General features: G+C 30.6%; 1 protein-coding gene across 8 annotated transcripts; it reads right to left on the reverse strand.

Moving 5' to 3' along the window:
* Positions 1–761: 761 nt before the first annotated feature.
* Positions 762–22,166, reverse strand: Ctr1a (Copper transporter 1A). 8 transcript variants are annotated; one of them, XM_064056255.1, is made up of 7 exons: positions 22,029–22,166; positions 21,297–21,362; positions 9,100–9,227; positions 5,550–5,677; positions 5,390–5,485; positions 4,144–4,173; positions 762–1,880 (listed from the first exon to the last, which is right to left on the reverse strand). In XM_064056255.1, exons 3-7 carry the CDS (start codon positions 9,220–9,222, stop codon positions 1,679–1,681), a joined length of 579 nt encoding a protein of 192 aa, XP_063912325.1. In that variant the 5' UTR covers positions 9,223–9,227; positions 21,297–21,362; positions 22,029–22,166; the 3' UTR covers positions 762–1,678. The 8 variants fall into 8 exon arrangements, with proteins under 8 accessions (XP_063912325.1, XP_063912326.1, XP_063912327.1 ...); XM_064056256.1 differs by lacking the exon at positions 22,029–22,166 and adding an exon at positions 21,901–21,919; XM_064056257.1 differs by lacking the exons at positions 21,297–21,362; positions 22,029–22,166 and adding exons at positions 21,117–21,157; positions 21,210–21,228.
* Between the last annotated feature and the right edge of the window lie 47 nt (positions 22,167–22,213).

Below are 22,213 nucleotides of genomic sequence, written 5' to 3' on the forward strand. Positions count from 1 at the left end.
TAATGTATGAATGAGTCATGAAATGATACTGATCATGCTCATAGCCCGTCGTTATATTAAATTATCAAAACTATGACATATCCGTATTTTTTTTTAATAAAATAGAGGGGCGAATGATCCCTCTTTTTAGAACTTATTTCATTTTATACATGATGCCAAAATTTAAAAAAAAATTGCAAAAATGATAGTTATTAATTTTAGTTAGTTCCTAACAAAATTCGTAAATTAATTAGACGACTTTGTCTTGAAAATAAACGAATATGTTTAGTTGAAAGAAGGCGCATAACAAATTTTACTGTTATGTATTATTATTATTATTATTATTATTATTATTATTATTTATTTTACTGTGGTCAAGAGATCCAAAGGGTTCATATCAAGCATTTATTAACATAACATAAACATATTTCTTAAGTATGTTTGATTGTTTCTCTTTGTATTGATATTTTTTTAAACTTTAACATCATGTGTAGAATGAAGTACTTACCCACGTAACTTACAAAGTTTTACTTCAATGTGTATAAAATGTATCTGCATGGCCGCTATAGCTGATGAAATGAAGTGGTCAACCAACCTTTGCATTTTGTATTATAGAAATGTTCCAAGTGCTGTATTTTATCGTCTGAACGATTACCAACACCAAAAATTTCGTAGGATCACAGATCGTTTCGGAGATTGTTGTCTACATAATAAAACCATCAGCAGGTTCAACTTTTATACCTATATGATCTGGAAGGTTTAATCAAGAACAACAAAGTAAGTAAACTTGAGATTATGGTTTATTTGATGAAAAACTCAATATAAATGATTTTGATGTTTAAAACAAATATAAGTCTTTGCCATTTCTATTGAAACACCACTTGTTAATTGTAAATTTGGCAACGTTCATATTCAGATAATTTTCTAACTAAAAGCCGTTGGCAATCAACCGAAAGCTAAATTTTAAGTAAAATCAACAGGTGGTGTTTCAATAGAAATGGCAAAGGCATACAGTACGATGTGCGATCAATAATTACTCCCTCAGTTGGTGTCAACATTTCAACAAATTTTCATCGAAATTAGCAGAATTGCAGACCTGCCATACCACCTTATTTCCCGTTGTCAGAAGTGACATGATTGACACTGACATCTAATTTCAATCAAAGTGTGTTATTATTAAAATGTTATTACCTAACTTTCTTGAGCGCTCCAAAATGACATAGTGTCAAACATTTAGATTAGATTCGGCAATAGCAGCGCAAGAAAATTTCTCAGAATTGGTTAATTCTATTGCCACCTGAAACAGTATTTATTGATCCAGCTGTATTAGCCAAAATCTTGATGGGAAATTATAGTGACTAAACATAAACAAGCATATTGCAGAAGATGACTGTACTTCTACAATTTTTTTTAAGGAAAAATATGTCCAGAAATTAGGCTCGGCTCACAACACAATTACGAGATGAGTGCATTCTGTATGTCATTATTTAACAAAAAAAAAAAAAAAAGTAATAACACATTAAAAGAAAACTAAGTCGTTACAACTGACAAAAAATGCAGGCACTTAAAATTGTCAGTCTTATTAAAAACAATATGATTTTTTTTCTCTATTAATTTACATACTGCACTGGCAAGACATCTGAATGTATATAGTCCTTACAGCTACTTAATGTGCTTATTACCTATTCACTTAACTTAGTTAATGGCAATGTTCCGTCACATCAACAATAACTGACTTTTTCCATCCAAATAAGAAATATCCTACACCAGCTCCTAGTACAACTGCTAAACATAGCCACACATTATATGTCATAAAAATTAACATAAGAAAGTACGATAGGACCATTTGAATCATGTGAAGAGCCGTTTGGTAAAAATGCATGACGCTCAACATAGTGGGTCTGTAACAAATAATATCAGTGAGAAAATCAATAAATCGATCGTATAAATGCATATAAAAAATTAAATCTCAGTATATTATAGTTCTACGTAATAAATATCTAAAACAAATTTTCATTTTTTGATAACATAATGTCGGATCTCATTCTTGCCAAGGATGATGGATTGCATCATGTCTGTATGTACACATTTTTCAATATTTTTTATACCAAGACACGGGAGAATAAAAACAAGTTTAGACAGTACTTCCCTCGCTTTTTGAATCGTGAGCAATACCTCGTATGTCAGATATTTTAACGGTTCTAAGCTTTTGCTGTACCTGTATTTAGATTTCTGATTATTATGTAATAACATTTTAACGTTTAGGTAACTGTAATTCGTTATGCTAAAGTCGAAAACAATACAGGACTAATAAACCACAGATAAAGCAGCATGTCATTTTACACATCTAAAGCGAGATTTACTCAACAGAATTTTGAGTTGACGTCATCAGTTTTTTGCAGATGATTAGAGAAAATTTTGTTAACATTTTGTAAACACTAAATCAAGACTAGTGTTTACTTCTTAAAATTTTAAGGAAGTCCATTACTTAATTTCTTAGATAAATCGTAAATTTCTATTTAGTTAACTTGATTTCTTAGGAAGACCCTTAAATAATAAAATAAAATAGAACTTAAGTACAGCAGCATATTAAAGTGATATTTTATTAATAAAATTTTCTGATGACGCCATCATTTTTTTGCGTGAATAGCGACATAAATTTTGATATGTACAGAGCAACATAAAAATTTCAATATTCTTCGAATTTAGTAAAAATGTGGTAAGCCGTCTTTGAACTAATTTGATAAAGAAATTACTTCATTCTCATTTTTTTATTCCATCTACATATATATTATTATTTCAAAATATCAAACTATGTTACCAAAACACAAAATAACACTGGACTGGAAGACATATCTTTAAGAAAATTGATTTAATAATTTCTTGAGACGACGTCATCACATTTTTGATGGGCATGAATGCATAAATTTTAGTCGATGCTCTCTAATCAAGAGATCAAACTATGTGGAAATTTTGATCATGTTTTATCATCTATATGGTAATCATAAAGTATATTAATTACCTAACACCGATATGATGTTGAAAAGTTTACAGATGAATAACTATTGTTATTAGTTGTAAACAAATTGTAAAAAAATTGTCTTCAGTTGTTTAGACAGAACTTTCCTCGCTTCTGAAGCACATTCAATTAACCTAAGTCCGATTTCTTAGATATACTATAAAATTTGATTCTACGAAATTATTTTTATTTAACTTAATATACAAATATGGACGAATTATTAAAATATAGGTAAATGAGTATGCTATGCGTTTGCTTCAAGTCAAGTTGTTTAGAAAAATTTTGTGATTAAGTTTTTAGTGGAGGCAAATTATATCAATTGGGATAGGTACCGTACTAATAACAACCCTGCGTTACTAGAATTTTAAGAAAATGAGATGCGTCGGTTTTGATTTATTAAATAAAATAAACGATTTATATCATTAATTTTTTTGACACAACTGTAGCAACAATTCTAAAAATAGAAGTAGATAAGAAACTACATGTATTACTGGTTTTCTAAATCATTCAAACAAAATTGCATGTGTAAAATCTCAGTAGTTCCTTAGTTTCTATGATCAATTGTAAAATTTTGTTTTTCTATTGTGATTTTTTTTTCAACAATTTACAGGAGCATATTATTTTTCACATTTTATGTACAGTTTATTAAGCAAATGTTGGCCAGAGTTTTATGATGTTGAAAAAATACATTTATAATTTCACCACAAATTGTCCAGTGGGATACAGAGATTGCATGCTCAGTAAAATCACTTCAAACCATAGACAGATAATAGATATCCGAAAATGGAGGGACTACTTTTTCCTATTCTATAAGTTATCAAAAATTAAGAAAACATGCAATTTTAGCTATTCGTTAAATCGAACCGGTTATAAATTACTTATGCTCAGCAAATAAAATCATACCTCCATCTTCCAAGAAATAAGATTTTTTGGATGTTAGTAGCTACTTGAGTTTTAAAGAAAACATTTCGAGTAGGAAACAGCAATGTGATGTTCATATTTTTACATGCAATTATTAATAAAAGCTTGTTAGAACACATGGTGGTAATAGAAGCATAAGCTATTCGAAAGGAATTAAAAATTAATATTGTGACTAATAAAAAACTATAGGGTGCGGTGCATTTACGGTTAAATATGTAACTTACGGCTGTTTATGGATGACTTCTCCAACCACGCTAGATAAACAAAACATTTATTAATTAAAAAACACAATGCAATGTGCAAAGAATTACATAGGAATAACAATACAATATTTTTTTGTAAACGATAGTTTAAAAAAAAAAATGGTTTCAAGTTATCTTTATAATAAATAATAATCTTTATGCTAAATATTCTTTGATGCATAGGCTTTTCAAACTTTCCCATAATCTATTAATATGTACTTGTAATCAGTAATTTATTTCATACTGGAATATATGTATAATTAACAAGGCGCGGAATAATATCTCATACGCTCGATCCAGTGCTGCGGTGTCAATACTTTGATTACAAATATATTTTCCTTTTGGACTATATCAACATAATTATAATATTTCAGGATCACAAATCTGTGGTCCTATGGTTGGAAAATTAAAAAGGGCACCAAGTATTATGATTTGAAGTAATATAATAATATAGAAGTACTTTTTTTACCAAACGTAAACATTCTTAGTACGAAGCACTGGCTACGGCCTTGTGGACCAGATCAAAGCGTCCCCGCTACTCGCCGTAAAACATACCTTACTTCAACTGGGGGATTGCAGCACTGAGATATAATTCCGCGCACTGAATAATTAATTATGCTATGCTCATGTGATGTGTGAAAATAGCAGTTGGTGTTAACAAGAGTATGATGACGCTGAATAAAGACTTTGGTATTCTGTTTTTATTATTTAATTATCCAACTACTTTTTACAAATAATTTTAAATGGCACAATTAATAGACAACTACAAGCCAAGGGGGGGTACGACTTCTCAAACTTAAGGCAAAAATTTATCATAAGATACTTATTCATGTCTGCAAGAATAAATACTAGTGATTAAAACACAACGTTCAAAAAATGCTACTATAACTTGAAACACAAATGTAACGAACAGAATTGAAAGGTTGAATCCCTTACAGAGAAAAAGGGGAGTTTGTTCATATGTAATAGGTAATCAAGCCGTAAAATGTCTTTTCGTTTAATTCTATTTCGGCCAACAGAAAAAAATTATAGAATTATTATATTATATTACTCTATATATCGTATTAATGAAAACATTTTAAAAAATACATTTTTTTATCATGACGACGTAAATAAATATAATATTTATAATTTTTGAGCCTTTGATCAAAATTATATTTGTTGCTTACAATATTTAGCCCAGTTCTGATTTAATACACAAACAAAGTACGCTATTTTGGCAACTTACTGGACTATTTGGTTGTCTTCTGATACCACACCTTTTTCGGGAAGAGTTACTGCTCTATACTGCAAAGCATTGTAGGTTTTCCAAAATAGATATTCCCTGTAATGGCAACAATGTCAACAAATTAGAATCATGATAATTATGTTAATTAATTCAATATTACCTATAATACTTAAGACCTTCATAAAGCGCAGCCATGAAAAAAATTCCAATCATCGAACCAATTAATCCTCCGATGGTTGAAAATTTCCATTGTTCAAACAGCACAGTTTCACTAAAACCAGTGTGGAACTGCAACAAATGTGCAATACGATAATAGTTAGAATGGTATAGTTATTTTAATACAATATTATTAGTATTTACCTATGTTATAAATTACTACTCAAAAAACGACAAAATTAAAAAAACAAACTGCATGCACCTAATTTTCTTTGTTTCAGAAACACAATCAGTACACATGTACATCACAGCGTATTTCGACAGATAACTATTTATTTAATAATTTTTCCTCTTAGTAACGTCAACAACCCTTTACTTTTATATCATGCTTGATATGTAGCATTCATAATAAAAGTACTGGGTTTTCAGAATTTTGGGGAGATTATATGAGAGATTGAGAAGATAATAATACTTTTACAGTTACTTACACAGTAATTAATATTTTTTGGGCATTCTGAGTAAACAGCCATAAAAAAATAACTTGTTACTAAGAAGCACTAGCGCGGTTTTATATACATTAGGGTGATTCAAAAAAAAAAAAATTTTTTTTTTCGTGCAAAGAGGTTCAAAAGTTTCTTTTCAACGTAAAAAAATACCAGTTAAAATTTGAGCTCTTAATATTAATATTAAGACCGTCCGCATCGTGTTTTTCTATTTCCCATAAGAATAACATGGGAAAATTTTTGTTTGCACCTTCTGATTTTTATTGCTAGCCCGTCGTGTGTCGTGAAAAAAATTCAATCACATATTTTTATAGAGAATTGAACGCTCTACAAAAAGTGTCTCCTATGATTGTGCGAGAAACCTGATAGTTGAAGAGTTATTTTAGGCTAAAGTTAAATTCATCCAAATTTTGACGTTTTTGATGCATTACAATAAATTTGATGGTCTTATTGGAATAAATCACCACAAAAATTTATACACATTTTAAATTTAGTTTTTTAAACAGTAATTGTTTATAATTTTATGCTATAATAAGGCCAGTAAAACTCTTTCCGAACATTTTCAGCATCAGTGGGTTAAAAAATCATAGTCAGGTTTCTCGCAAAATCATAGGAGACACTTTTTGTAGAGCGTTCAATTCTCTATAAAAATATGTGATTGAATTTTTTTCACGACACACGACGGGCTAGCAATAAAAATCAGAAGGTGCAAACAAAAATTTTCCCATGTTATTCTTATGGGAAATAGAAAAACGCGATGCGGACGGTCTTAATATTAATATTAAGAGCTCAACTTTTAACTGGTATTTTTTTACGTTGAAAAGAAACTTTTGAACCTCTTTGACACGAAAAAAAAAATTATTATTTTTTTTTGAATCACCCTAATATACATATATATATATAAACTTTTAAATGATGTATCAGATTTTCTCGACCATCAAAATATAAATTTTAGTTAATGTTTTCTATATATTACAGATTTTTTAGTTATAAGATAACTTGATCTCAATTTATTAAAATCCAGTTAAATAACTTGTTCCAAAAACATATTTGTGGTTGTAACTTAGATAAAAAAATTGCATATTTTCTTAATACTAATGGTTAGAAAAGAGTTCACTTAAAATATGAATGTTTGATGGATGTTTTCCAACTGTAAGACGAGTATAGATATTTTTGGGTATAATTGTTTGTTTCTACATTTAATATTATTATAGTTCCGTCTAACGAAGCTTTTAAATGTGTAACTATTTCAAGGTTAAAAGAAAACTGAAGGAATCAAATTTAAAATAAATAAAACTTTATGAAAAAATACCAACTGCTCAAAATATGCCTCGTTAAACTGTATCAATTTATATGGTTCTTCAAAAGGTCTTATAAAGTACAACTGTTATTTTCCCTATAATGATGAAAATTTGTGATCGCAGAATATTTGCTCTTAATGTTTGTTGACGACTCAAAGTCGTTTTATATTGGGTGGTTACTTTTCAAAACCATAGTTTTACAACAAGATTTAGCGCGTTTTTTTTAATGGTATGTGTTGAATGAAGATGGATCTCTATCTCAAATAAACGGGTCAACGAAATTTTCTAAAACTCACGGACTGTGCAAATCAAAATTTATACAACAGTTATTTAATCGTCATCTCATAATTTACACAGAATATCTCAGAAACTACGTTTTAATTTCTTTGAAATTTTGGCAGTATATTGTAAGATCACTTTAGATATAATACTAATAAAATTTTACAACTTTAGTCACAGAACCGAACCCGCAAAATTCTAAAACCATAAATTATACACAGGTACGCCCGCCATACCATATACCAACATTGTTTAAGAACTATAGAACATTAAAAGTCTATTCATCTCCTACAAAAAGTTGATGAATCCTCTAAAAAAAAGGATTTAATAAATTTGTATTGATAAACATGCTTGAAAATGCTATTTTGTTAGTATTTCTGTAATATGCCTTAACTTTTCAAACTGATTATGTTTATAAGTTGTCTAGAAAAAAAATGTGAATAGATTTATTATATATGTGTTTATATACACATATTAAACAACAATATGAGTATCTAATTAGTACACAAAAAATATTAAATAACTTATTGAAAAATCCGGAGACACGAGTTTCTTGACTCGGTAATATTTTTTTTTTTTTCGAATTGCTTCATCGCTAGCTTCTTATATTGTACATATTAAAATTATAACATATTTATTCCCAATAAAAAGTTCATGACGAGGCCTAAAAAACAAGAACTAACCTTAACCGAAGGAAGATTTTTGTGTGACAGATATTGATGAATTTACGTTGACGGCTTTTAAATAAAATAGTCACAAATTGTAAAATGAGAGCTCAGCAAAGGGCATCATGACAATACTCTTATTCAAAAATATCTACCTAAGCTGTGCTGGTTTTACAGTACATATATGTATACTGCTACTAAAATTAGATTTTTTTTGTGTTGAAATGCAATGTTACTTTGAGTTTTCATATTTTTAAAATTAGATTTTTCTGTTGTTATCATATTTTAGAATCTATTTCAAATTTTATCATAGTTTTTAATAGAAATGACACGAAACCCCATTGTTCCTTTTAATTGATTTTTTAGCAAGTGTTTCTTGACAATTGACAATTTTTAAAATGATCAGCAACAAAGTTGTAGCTATCTCCATCACTTTACGTGCGTAGTCTGTAGTTGAGTTCAAAGATTAAAAGGCTACAGATTGATGTAAAATATCTTTTTCTTTTAAAAATAATTTTACACTATAATCCAAAATTTTGTCAGTGGGCGATTTAGTGATTTTATTAATAATAAAAAAATCACTTGTTGAAAATTTGAAAACAAGTTTTGTGTAAAAAAATATTTATTTTAAAGGTAAATAACTGCACAGCAGAAAACAATTAGAAAAAAGCCTACAGTGTCCATCACTAATAATAATTACTAAAAATTTAGCACTACTTTTTGATCAGGATGTTAATTGTCATTTTTAAATTTAAAAAAAGAACAAACACCTGCTAATGATTGCTAATTATAAATTTATTTCTTACCGCCATTGACATATGACCATCCATTGAATGTGGAGGCATATCAGTAGTCATATCCATACCGTCATGCAGTGGATGGCTATCCATACCGTGAACACTATGATCCATATGTGCATGATGATCCATATTTCCTAAAATAAAAAAAATATAAATATGTACAAATTTAGATAAACAATATAAAATAATTCCAATCGCGTATAATTAATTAATAATATATACGGTGAATCAAATCACGTTTAGTCTAATATGTAATATTATTATTTTTCAAACTGGAGGTACAATTATAGTTTATTACACTTATAACAAACTGACCTATGAAACCCATGTAAAATATACGGACTGCTTCTTGCAAAAGAGTCAGTGTTGTCTGCTTACAACAAGGATCTGAACTGGTCTAACTTTTCATTCATAGAGTGACGATTAGTCAAATAAAAAGTATTTCACGATTATTATCGCCTACCGATAGATCTGCGGTTTAATGGAGGGAAATTATCACCGACACTGTCACCGTCACCACATAAAGCGAACATATTTTAATATAAGAAGTTATATATAAAATAAATAATAATGAGGCAGTTTGAAAAAATACATGCATACATATATTATCAGTGGCGTATTCTTATTTCTAATTTTAAGAACTGTGAACTCTATATACTAGAATAAATTTCATTAAAAATATAGTCTTCATTTACGACACTGAAGTGCTCCACATAAGTGTTAATTAAGTTAGGGCTGCAGTAATAACCGTATGTATCAAAAATTGTCGATTCATTATTTTTATTGCAATCGGATGCTACATACGTTCTAACATTTTATTTTGATAGTTAATCTTATAGCCAATTTTGAAATAGTTATTTTGCCTTTTGTTTGCACGATACTTGTAAAAAACAACCAATTGAAATCGCTGCAAATTCCTTTCTACAGAGTCAACGACCGAGGAACATTTTGCCTACCTGTAAAAAGTGAACTGTTTTATACTTTTATGCTTCTATTCTGCTGACCTTAAACTGTAATAAATATATTATTAATGAATAAGTGATTAAATGAAAATAGGAATAGAAGTTCGACGCTTGAGATTTGTTGCAGTTATCATTAAGATTGTAAAGCGAAATTTCCTGGATTTTTTTATTTAGCGTGAAACGAAAATTCACTTATTCCACAAACTGATATATAGCTTACGCTGACATATTTTCCAGTAATAAGATTTATTGACTTAACTTTTGTGGGGTGTATAAATAAATGTTGACCTCTACGATGGAATTTTTAAAAAGGTGTTTTAGTGTGATTTCTAAAAGATACAGTTTTTGGGGACATGCTTATCGATTATTGACATAAAATTTAGTTTAATTCTTCATTAAGGACGAATGTTATTTGTGATTCTGATAAAATAATCTGGATTAATAATATATTATTATTACATTAAAGACACTTCATTTTCATTGCCCCTTGTATTGTTTAATTGTACTTTTTAATGCCTTGTTGCGCCTGAAAAGAAAGTTTTGGCATAGACACAAGATGTACTTGAAGATAATTTGCGGTGGCAATCTAACACGATAAAAGTTGTTTATCAAACAGCTATGTACAGAAAAACAAACAACGTAACAATGATAGAGTGGACTACAAAAACAACCTAATCCCTTTCTGTTAGTTTATTAATGGTAAAATATTGTAAGTTCGCAATAAATTCATTATTAACGATGTGTTAAACATATCTTTCAAAAAAAAAAAAAAATAATCGGTTTATGCTGTGAGGTAGTAGTGGTCAATTTTAATATCATAAACATGACGTTTCTAGCTGTTTATTATAATCACTTTCAATGAGTTTATTACATGTGTTCATTTCAGAGAAGTATATGCATGTCGAACAGATAGGAATACTGGAAGGATGAAATGTGTGTATTTCACAAAAACCCCCAAATCCTTTTTATCACGCTTTTATTAGCTTGGGTTGTATGTATCTATGTATGTATGTATGTAACGGAATCTTTGAGCTTAATTTTCATCGGTTTCTAAAAGTCTGATCATCTTGAAACTTTGCACACGTCTCAAGGATCGATGACAATGCAATAATTTGATAACAGTTTCCCATTATCCTTATTAGGACCGCCAGGATCCTCGATCCTACGGAGACCACTGAGTGGTTCTTTCTAGAAAAATCTAAATAAGTAATTAATTCCCCAATTTATGAATTTGTCGCAGACTAAAAAATGAAAAATAAATAATAGTTTAAAAAACTAAAAAAACACGCTTTTATTGCTAATCGAACTAAAAACTAGAAAATAATTTTTAATGACAGAGTTTAATATTACAGTAGTAGAAGATCAAACAATCAATCATAATAAATCACCTCAAATTAAAATTATAATAAAATTTAAGTTATTAACAGAATAATTCAATTCAGAGTAAAAAGCGTGGGGTGCATTTTACTGCGGTTCATAACCATCCTCTCATAGATAGTTGCCAATAGAATGATTGTAATATTTAAAATATCAAGCACCCCACGCTTTTTACTCTGAATTGAATTATTCTGTTAATAACTTAAATTTTATTATAATTTTAATTTGAGGTGATTTATTATGATTGATTGTTTGATCTTCTACTACTGTAATATTAAACTCTGTCATTAAAAATTATTTTCTAGTTTTTAGTTCGATTAGCAATAAAAGCGTGTTTTTTTAGTTTTTTAAACTATTATTTAGTATAAACGATTACACGATTCCTTAAGTTCAGCACATATTGGGTGATTCACTTGGGAATTTGCATCTACATATGACCCGTGGTACACCAAATTAAACGATTTAAAAAAAAATGAAAGTCCTTTTCCGTAAGTAATCATCAACTTTTTTATATAGAGCGGTATATATTTTTCAGTTGCATTGGACAAAGTAGCTATTTAATTTTTTTTTTTTGCAATAATATAATAGCGTTGATATTTTCAGACGTAAAGCAAGGAAATTAACATGAGAATCTGAAACTCTGATAACAAAATTGAAATAAAAAAAGACACTTACTTATAATTATTTTTTGCATCACAGTAAGTATTCGAAATTATTTAATTGTTAAAGACAAAAAACGACCACTATTTTAGATTTGAAGCTAGTAGTACTTTTCTGTATTATAATTTTCTTTAAATTGAAGAAGTAACATATACATAAACGTACGTATATCTGCGTAGTCTGCAAGCAGTTATTTAGACATTACTACCAAGAGAAAAAAATCAGATATTTCTCTTTTTGTATTAGTTTGCTTCGTTTAAAGTTTTCGTAGTAACAAACAAAAAAATTACTTCGATAAGAATAACTAACACTATACAAGAAGTTTCCAAGATATGTACAACAGCAAAGTTAAAATTCAAATTTCCTATTTGACTAAGAGTAAGGAACCTTCATTTCTGATTTTCTGGAAACTGTGAGAATAAAACTACTTTGGAATAAAATAATTTAAAAAGTGTATTGTTCTTCATGCTGCGATGACCGAGAGCCGAGAGGTAGACTAAAAAAAAATTAGGCGGTATTCATCCAATTTATTCAGATTCTCGTTGCACACGAACCTACTATGCCGTGCACACGACACCACAAATTCAATAAATAGAGCAGTATCAACGAAATTCGACGTTAAGGATATTGACAAAGTGGTCTATATTTGTTTGAGAAACCATTGCTTTGCACACGATGCTACATAGTACTACAATTTAGTATCGTGTGCAAAACTAACGCTGAGGCCAATCACGTACACTTAGCATTTGGCAACAGTTTCAGGTGTTATCAGGTCATGTGTATCTGTTTTTAATTATTGGTAGTGATGTGATTACTGATAAAAAATAATAATATAAAAAATATAACGTCTTTAAGCTAATAAAATGTCATTTAAAAAAGTTTAGTGTGTGCATTCAATAAAAAAAACAGCAATATAAAAGTTTTGTCTTACGATGTTTGCGTATTATAAGTTTTCGTCTTTCCATTCAATACTTTATAGTTAAGAGGCCAAATTACTTTTAAGAACGTATTACCCATGATGTTATCAATATTATTACATGTAATCTGAAGACAATGAAATTGCAATTATCAAGTGTCCTGTTTATTGACCAGCAATAAAAAGTAAATGGAATTTGATGAATAATTATGTGATCAACGTCCTGCTTCTGTTATCATCGATTAACAAAGTCCTTAAATTTGCCTGTTGAATAAATCATAGCGTTTGAGTGTACACCATTTATAATCCTTTTTATTGACGTTTTTGTACTTCACAAGCTCAGTATATACACTATACGTCCAAATTATTCGATATGTAACTATACTTCATGGGGTTACCAGACACTTTGGGGTGTTAGATTTAAAATTTAAATTCATTTTGCAAGCTTTGATGGTACAATTTAAAAAAATTGGTCTAAAGAGTTTAGACAGTACTTCCCTCGCTGTCGGAAACGTGACGACTGCATGCCTATTATGTTTTTTTTTCGCAGTGGATTTCAAAGAATTCGGTTTTGTAGTTCCTGAGTAAATCAATAAAATAAATTTACGCATTCATTAATTTTTTTGAGTCACCCTGTATATGCAAATCCAAAAAAAAATCAATGGAGTGATAAATCACAAGTACAGACTCATCATATTTTGTACAGTTTAGATAGGATTTATTCGGCAAACTTTCGAGCTGACGTCATCAATTTTTTGGAGGGGATAAGCAAATATATTTTGACTAAACATTTATTATGCTCTTTATAACCTTAAAACATCTGCAAGATTTCAAAGCATTCGATTTTGCAGTTCATGATTAAATCAAAAAAATAAATTTACGCATTCATTAATTTTTTTGAGTCACCCTGTATATGCAAATCCAAAAAATATGAATGGAGTGATAAATTACAAGTACAGACTCATCATATTTTTACAGTTTAGATAGGATTTATTCGGGAAACTTTCGAGCTAACGTCATCAATTTTTTGGAGGGGATAAGCAAATATATTTTGACTAAACATTTATTATGCTCTTTATAACCTTAAAACATCTGCAAGATTTCAAAGCATTCGGTTTTGTAGTTTCTGAGTAAATCAGTAAAATAAATTTACGCTTTCATTAATTTTTTTGTATCACCCTGTATATGCAAATCCAAAAAATATGAATGGAGTGATAGATCACAAGTACAGACTCATCATATTTTGTACATTTTAGATATGATTTATTCGGCAAACTTTCGAGCTGACGTCATCAAGTTTTTGGAGGGGATAAGCAAATATATTTTGACTAAACGTTTATTATGCTCTTTATGACCTTAAAACATCTGCAAGATTTCAGAGCATTCGGATTAAATCAATAAAATATATTTACGCATTCATTAATTTTTTTGAGTCACCCTGTATATGCAAATCCAAAAAATATGAATGGAGTGATAAATTACAAGTACAGACTCATCATATTTTTACAGTTTAGATAGGATTTATTCGGCAAACTTTCGAGCTGACGTCATCAATTTTTTGGAGGGGATAAGCAAATATATTTTGACTAAAGATTTATGATGCTCTTTATAGCCTTAAAACATCTGCAACATTTCAAAGCATTCTGGTTAGCAGATTAAAAATTAAATTTCAAAATGTTGTTTTATAATTTTGATTTTTTTTCCAAAAATCTGGACGTTTCGGGTGAAAAGTCGATTCAGAGTTGTAAACTACATGTGTAGGACTATGTTATTTTATACAATTGAAAACCCATTTACTATGTACAATTTTGAAGTGACGTCATCGCATTAGTGGTGGGGATGATTAGACAAATTTTGGTTAGCGTTTTACCATCTACATGATATTCTTAATATAAGTACAAAATTTCGCAACAATCGGTCGAGTACTTTCGGAAATTATCTGTCTAATAAAAATCCGGGACGGCAGACGGACAGACGGACGGACAGACGGACAGACAGACGGAAATGGGAGACCTATTTCTTCGTCTTCTAGGGGTCATGAAAGATCGAGAAAACGTAAAAGTAGAGAGTCGGCCGACGGACTCGATTACAATACTTCCTTTGCTTACGCTCGGGAAGTAAAAAGTACAATAATCAAGTCCATCGGACGAAGGGCCACTCTTATGTTTTCTCGACGTTTCATGACCCCAACAATACGAAAAAAGTAATCTCCTGTTTTCGTCTGTCTATCTGTCTGACGTCTGTATCCATTTTTATTAGACACGTAATCTCCGAAACTGCTGGATCGATTGTTCTCAAATTTTGTATGTATATTAGGCGTATCATGTAGATGGTTAAACGCTAACCAAAATTTGGGTAACCAGCTCCACCAACAATTTGATGATGTTATTTCAAATAATTCTACGTTTATATGATTTAAATGTTCTACAACAATGCACTCCTAGACGTGTGATGTACGAATCCGTTTTGAGTTTTTTCCCTAACCATCGAAATTTTCGCACAAACATTTGCATCATATAATAAGAATTTATCATTAGCGCACGATATCTCGACTTTGTAGGTAGCAGGTCGAAACGAGGACCGTCGGGCGACTGCCTACTTTTACGTTTTCTCGACCTTTCATGACGCCCAGAGTACGTATCCGTCTGTCTGCCGTGTGTCCGGATTTTTATTAGACAGATAATCTCCGAAACTAATGGACCGATTGTTGTTAAATTTTGTATCTATACTAGGAATATCATGAACAAGAACATTAACGACTTTGTATGATAATATACCTATTTATGTACAAGTACTTCCAGTTTAGAGTGGTTTTTATGACAAGATAACAAACATTATCACCTCATTATTACCCCACGACCCACGACGGACAATATGAGTTGAATAACAAAGTATGTACGGCCATGCAAGAAATGCACCACTTTCTTATTTATGGCTAGGGATTTACTCCATTGTCCCCATCATCAACTTCGATACAATGCACTTATCATAAAAACCACTTAACCTGGGAAGAATTGTCTTCCCAGGTTAAGTGGTTGTAAACCACAAGTATTGACTTGTGGTTTACAAATCTTATCTTGATTTTATTTATGATTGATATATTTGTTTATTGTTCCAGCTGCCTTGTTCTTTGATCAAATTAAGAACGAGTTACGCCATTTCTCTTCGAAAATGCGAGAATAAGCACGTCATTATAAATAATAATAAAATAATAATAAAATAATAATAAAATAAGAATTATTATAATATTAATATTCAGAATATTTTGTTCAATTGAGGCTTATTAATAATTTTAATCCTTCGTTTTGAGGCGATAAACTCATTCAAATCAAACACATTGCTACGTGACATTCTTTGGATATACAATGTATCTTTTTTAAAAGTGGCCATAGCAATTCCCATGTTAAATTTTATACTCCGTGTGAAGTGAATATGAAAAGCAATAATGTACGTATAGTTTTGGAAATTTCATTGTACCCTATAAAATTTTATTGGCAGTAACGATGGATAGTAGTACAAAAGGAAGAGATATTTACAAGTTAAGTTGTCGCGTGCCGGTAATTCCCAGATGTTAGAAAGCAGAATAATCCAGGTCCGGGCAGGGACCATCGTTACTCATGAACGGAAATGACCATTATTTTACTAGCTGCCAAATGTTCTCATACAAATTCGAGTGAACTGGTGTGATTGATTATTACAAAAATACAATTTCGACTTCACCTGTTGACACAAATGATCTCGATGTCCCTGTGGAATTTTCGCCCCCACAGTGCAGGGGTTGCAGGAGTGTTATTAATGCCGCTGCTTTTTACTTTATAGAGGTTATCACAAAACAAACTTCGCAAAATCTAATTTTATCATTTTTCAAAGAAGCAGGATTTGTAGGAAACAAACTTCGACCAATTTTTAATTTACCCACCCAAGTTTGTTCCACCTGATGTAAATTGACACATATCTACTGGTTGGAATCATATCAGCTAGTTGCACTTTTTCTCGTTATACAAATTACTTTGGGCAAAGTGAGGAAAATAAATCTAAATTCAGACAACAAATACATCTTTCCAGATCAATTAAAATTAAATTCAAAGAGCAATTTTCACTTTTCATTTTTTAAATATTACAACAAAATCACTAGTTTTAAAAAATACTCGCTTTTAAATGGGGTTAATAGCAATGTGCTTCCTAAAATTAACTAATTGATATTCAGAAAAACAGGAAACAAAATATAGTATATTGTTCAATGAGTGAGAAAACTGGTCAGTGCACGAGGATGAGAGTCATCCGAGTGGAATGACCAATTTCTCACGAGTTTAACACTATACTTTTTCTGCTCATATAATCAAGAAAATAATGACAAAAAAATTTACAATTATTTTTACCGTATGTGTCCAAACAGTCATGCTCATATAAATCCCGTACAACTGACAATCTGAATTTGTATCCACGCTATTGATTTTGACACTACGTAAAAGTGAGGTTGTATGGGATTTATGTAAGCATGCCTGTACATTGTGCGCATAACTTAGGTACAAATCGTTTCTATGACAAACTTTTAAAAACCCGTGGGTGTCTTTGAACGTGTTTTTTATTGGTGTCTCGGTACATATTGTAAGATCACTTTAAAAGCATACTAATAAAATTTAATGACATAATTAGGATTATTTGGTTGACCATGCCGAATCGGCTTTTCGCATTAGGGTCCTTGTAAACTTGTAAGCCATGTCGCGTGCCTACAGAATTTTCAGTGTTGTCCCAAGAAGACGGTCTTTGGCGGTCGTATCTGTATAATTTATTGTTTTAGAGTTTTTCAGGTTGGGTTCTTTCACTAAAGTTGTAAAATATTATTAGTATGTATTTAAAGTGATCTTTAGTATACAAGTATCTTGGTGGTGATAAAATTTTTGATTTTTCTGTTAAATTAGTATAATGGTAATTTCTACTATAACTGACTGTAACGAAGTCCAACAGATCTATATTGAAATCGTGAATTTGGTCAAACGTCTCTAACCCGGATAGAAACAAATCAACATTGAAACGTATAAAAAATTGATCCAAGGTTCTTTAGACAGAATTTCCCTCGCCCCGGAAGTACAGTCGAACAAGTACAGTTTCTTCGAAAAATTTATTATATTTGTTAGTTTATTTTGCGAATTTAATTTTTTTAATAATAACGAGATAACCGCTATAAGTTGTATAGCTTGTTATGGAACTGAAAGCAAAAAATTTAACTGGTATTAGAACTCATCAATATATGAAACTTAGTTATATAACATTTTTTCCAAAAGCCATATTTTTTGGCCTTTTTCTCCTTTCCGTTTTAACGAGCCGATCAATGTATAAAAAAAATCACTTTAGTTGACACAGACAGGTTTTTTGGTTAAACACTACTGAGTGTGTTGTGGTTTGATTACAAACGTGCAGTTGGCAAGGAATTCTCACCACATTCGCGTAGTTTTCCCAGTGCAAAAGGTGGTACAATGGTTTATACCATCATAGAATACACGGATATGATGCTTTGGACAATGTCCGGGAGGCGAGACGTCTGTACAGTGTCGGTTGTCCAAACCGACATTTTCCAGCTGGAACACGTTTACTGTAGCAGTTTAACACCTACGTGATTTCAGGAAATTTCAGACCCCCGATCAGAATTTACACATAGGCCGGTAGCAATTTTTATAGTCCATATACATATTTTAAATTTAGATTCTTGAATAGAGTTTTAAATAAAATGTTATATAGAAAAGTTTAGACCTTTTCCATAACACCTTATATCTACATGTATACTCAAAGTTTCTGGAAAATGAGGTGAGCTGTTCTTGATTTCACCACTAAAATAAATTGTCTTATTCATTATTTTTTTAGACATCCGACATAAGCAATTCTAAAAAATAACAATGCATTGATAAAACAAGTATAGGCTCATATTATAGATAGGATTTATTCGGCAAAATTTTGAGATGACGTCATGAATTTTTTGGGAGGTATCGATTTACTATGCATGCTTAACATAACCTTAATAAAACGTTTGCAAGATTTCAGAGAATTTGTTTTTGCAGTGTCAAAGTTAAATTGTAGAATGCTGTTATAAAGTTGCGACCATCTTTCCAAAAATCTGGATGTTATGTTATTTTATAAAATTTAAATATTTGTTATGAACAATTTTGTAATGAATTTGACAACAATTGATCGACTAGTTTCGAAGATTATCCCTCTAATAAAAGTCGACACGGACGGCAGACCACAGACGACGGACGCAGACTGACAGATGGAAACGAAAGATCTACTTTTTCGTACTGTAGGGGTCATGAAACGTCGAGAAAACATGAAAAGAGGATGGATATCCTATTACAACACTTCCTCAGCTTACACTCCGGAAGTAAAAATGACTTGAGATGGCAATCTTTCGGAGTGAAAAATGAAAAATTGGCTTTCATAAGAGTAACGGAAATTGACCCGATCTAAATGTAGTGACTCCCTCAACCTCAAATCCTTTAAATCTATTGACTTCCGGCTACACAGAGTTAAGCTTTATTTGTTTCTATAGTCTTTTAGTTTTTTAAATTATGTAAGGTTATGTGCCCCCTCTAAACCTAGTAATGCGGAATAATCCTTTTGTGTTATTGGTCCCCGGCCGAGTCTATCGTCATAAATAAAGGTTTTATACCAACAACTTGCTAAAGGGCGTAGATATGACTTTGACCATAGAAAAATGCGAGGAAAAATGGTTCAGCTATATTGGTTATTTCTATCTACAGACCTTTTTCCAGAACAGTTAAGACCACCAGGTTTTTATTTATGTACGAAAGTAACGTATAGATTTCAAAAACAAAACTGTGTAATATAATATGATAATACACTGTATTTTTATACCAATGTAGACTCTGATTTGCCCAAATAATTGAGTTTTTGAAAAGTAACACATTATCTTGAAACCGTCTCTGGAACGAATAATGGACGGGAGCAGGGTACCGTCGAAAAATTTACAATTGTGGTTTTGCCTTATTAACTTCTCCATTATGATTCACAATACCCTAATTTTATAACCCTGTCGAATTTGGAAAATATACTGTGTTCACTGTGCTGTAAATTATTGAAAAGTAAAGTAGTAAATACCAAAGTATAACTCTTTTATATATTTTCATAAGCTGATGGAAGTTTAGCTTGTTCAAATTAAACCATGGCACGAAGTCTGCACTTCTGATCCACTAATTTACATTAGCATTTTTAATGCAGATGCCATATTAATCATCCTTGAATTTTGTGAATTTATAAAAAATTTATAAACATTAGTTTAGCAAACAAAAATGAGGATTATAAGTTCTTTTCAGCAATTCGAATCCTTCCGAAGCTGACGTGTAATCAATTTTAATTTTATTCCTGCAGTTGATATACCGATTACTGTATGTAGAAAAGCTTTGATGGGTTGACAATGGGGAAGTACCTACCACAAAAGACACAATGTTGTAAATCTTGAATAACATGTATGTATTACCCTAGCAGATTAAACATTATTGATAAAGCAGGAATTTATATTTCACTATAAAAAATACTCATTTTAAAATATTTGTGTCATGGCTACATTATTGTTATTATTGATTTAGAAGGGATTAAAGCATGGGATTAAATATCCTCTTTTAAAAGTAGTTGTAATAGGTAGTAGAACAACAGCAACTTGGAACGTGGCTATTGTGCTACGTGGGTATTTATCGAGATAGTGTTAACGGTAGCTTGCAGGCAATTTCTTAAAGTATAAATAAAGTAAAAAATATCCCAACTATTCTTCTGTAATACCTACTATACTCATGGGAATATTGATTTATGAAGTTACATAAGCATCCAAGTTCATAACGAGTTAGGCATATATTAACATTATTGTTATGGTCTTTTATTATTAATAATTAATCATCCTATTCTTGCAGAAAAACAAAATTCTTAGTTTTTTTAATGGAATTTTTGGAAAGTCCGTGTAAAATTTGTTTTAATCAAATATCTGTATCTGTAGTGATTTGTGAATGCTTGCCAAATTATACCCGGATACAGAAAGTAAAAGTGATATTGTGTAGTAGTCTTATTCACTTTACGTTTGTTTAAATAAATTTGCAACATACCTAATCCTTTTCCAGTACACTTTTTACTAAAAATTCACACACTGAAGAATCAATCACTTTTAATTTATCCAATTTGTCTTATGTCCAACTTACGTAGTGAAATTACTAATACATTCATTCACACCGAAACCAACACCATAACCATACGGAACTTATTAGGCGTATAGTGGCTGCACTAACCTTAAATCTTAGTACTTGTCCTTGGTCGGAGGTTTTCAAGATAATTGCTGCTACTGCTGTTCAGTGCTAAAAATTCGAAGTGAAAGTTACGTTAACCATTCTAGTTCAGTACGGAAGGGAATAAGTGCCTTTCACCATAAACTGTTACAAGAAGTCACACTTCTAGGTTATGTTTTTGATGAGATTCGTTTTAGAATAAAAGAGCATTAGAAAGTTGTTTTATATTTTCCGTTTGTAATTATCATTTTAAGGAATCTTTAATTGAAAACCAATGTACATGAAATTATACAATACTGCAGAAATCACAGTGCAGAAACTAACAAAACTCCTTCGAATAATTTGACATTTCCAGTTTCTCATTGATTATCCTGTATCCTGTCATGTGGTTTTGGGGATTTTTGATTCTAAAATTGTTAAATGTCTAATGTGGTCTAATCTTGCAACACACTAATCAAGGAATGTTTTATGTCTAATAAAAACATATTAATACATGCACCACAACAGATATCTATTTCAGCAGCGCTCGAGCTAATATTCTCTTGTACATTCAAGGTCAATCAAGATCATTGAAATACGGAACTGACTTTCCACCGAGAGAACTTACGAATGTTCAAAACTGGTTCAAAACTAATTTGAAGTACACAAGTTGATAAAAGACTGGACACAAGGATCCGGATTGGTCCGGATATCTGCTGTGCAAATTTAAAAGTTAAAACTTATGTTCTTACCAACCTAAAGATCAAGTCCTAGAATTAGATGTTCTTTTACTTCCTTTTATTAGTCGACTGTCCAGTTTAAAAACTTTATTGCACATACAATGTTAGGATTTCAAACACTGTTTACATGTTTGCGATTTGGTTTCATAATCTGTCATTTTAAGCACATTGATCTCTATTCTCTATGCTGTGATTAAAATA

The sequence above is a fragment of the Zophobas morio genome, unplaced genomic scaffold (genome assembly GCF_036711695.1).
Source record: "Zophobas morio isolate AGI-343-1 ecotype UQ-CSIRO unplaced genomic scaffold, CSIRO_AGI_Zmor_V1 ptg000014l, whole genome shotgun sequence".
Taxonomy (NCBI): Eukaryota; Metazoa; Arthropoda; class Insecta; order Coleoptera; family Tenebrionidae; genus Zophobas; species Zophobas morio.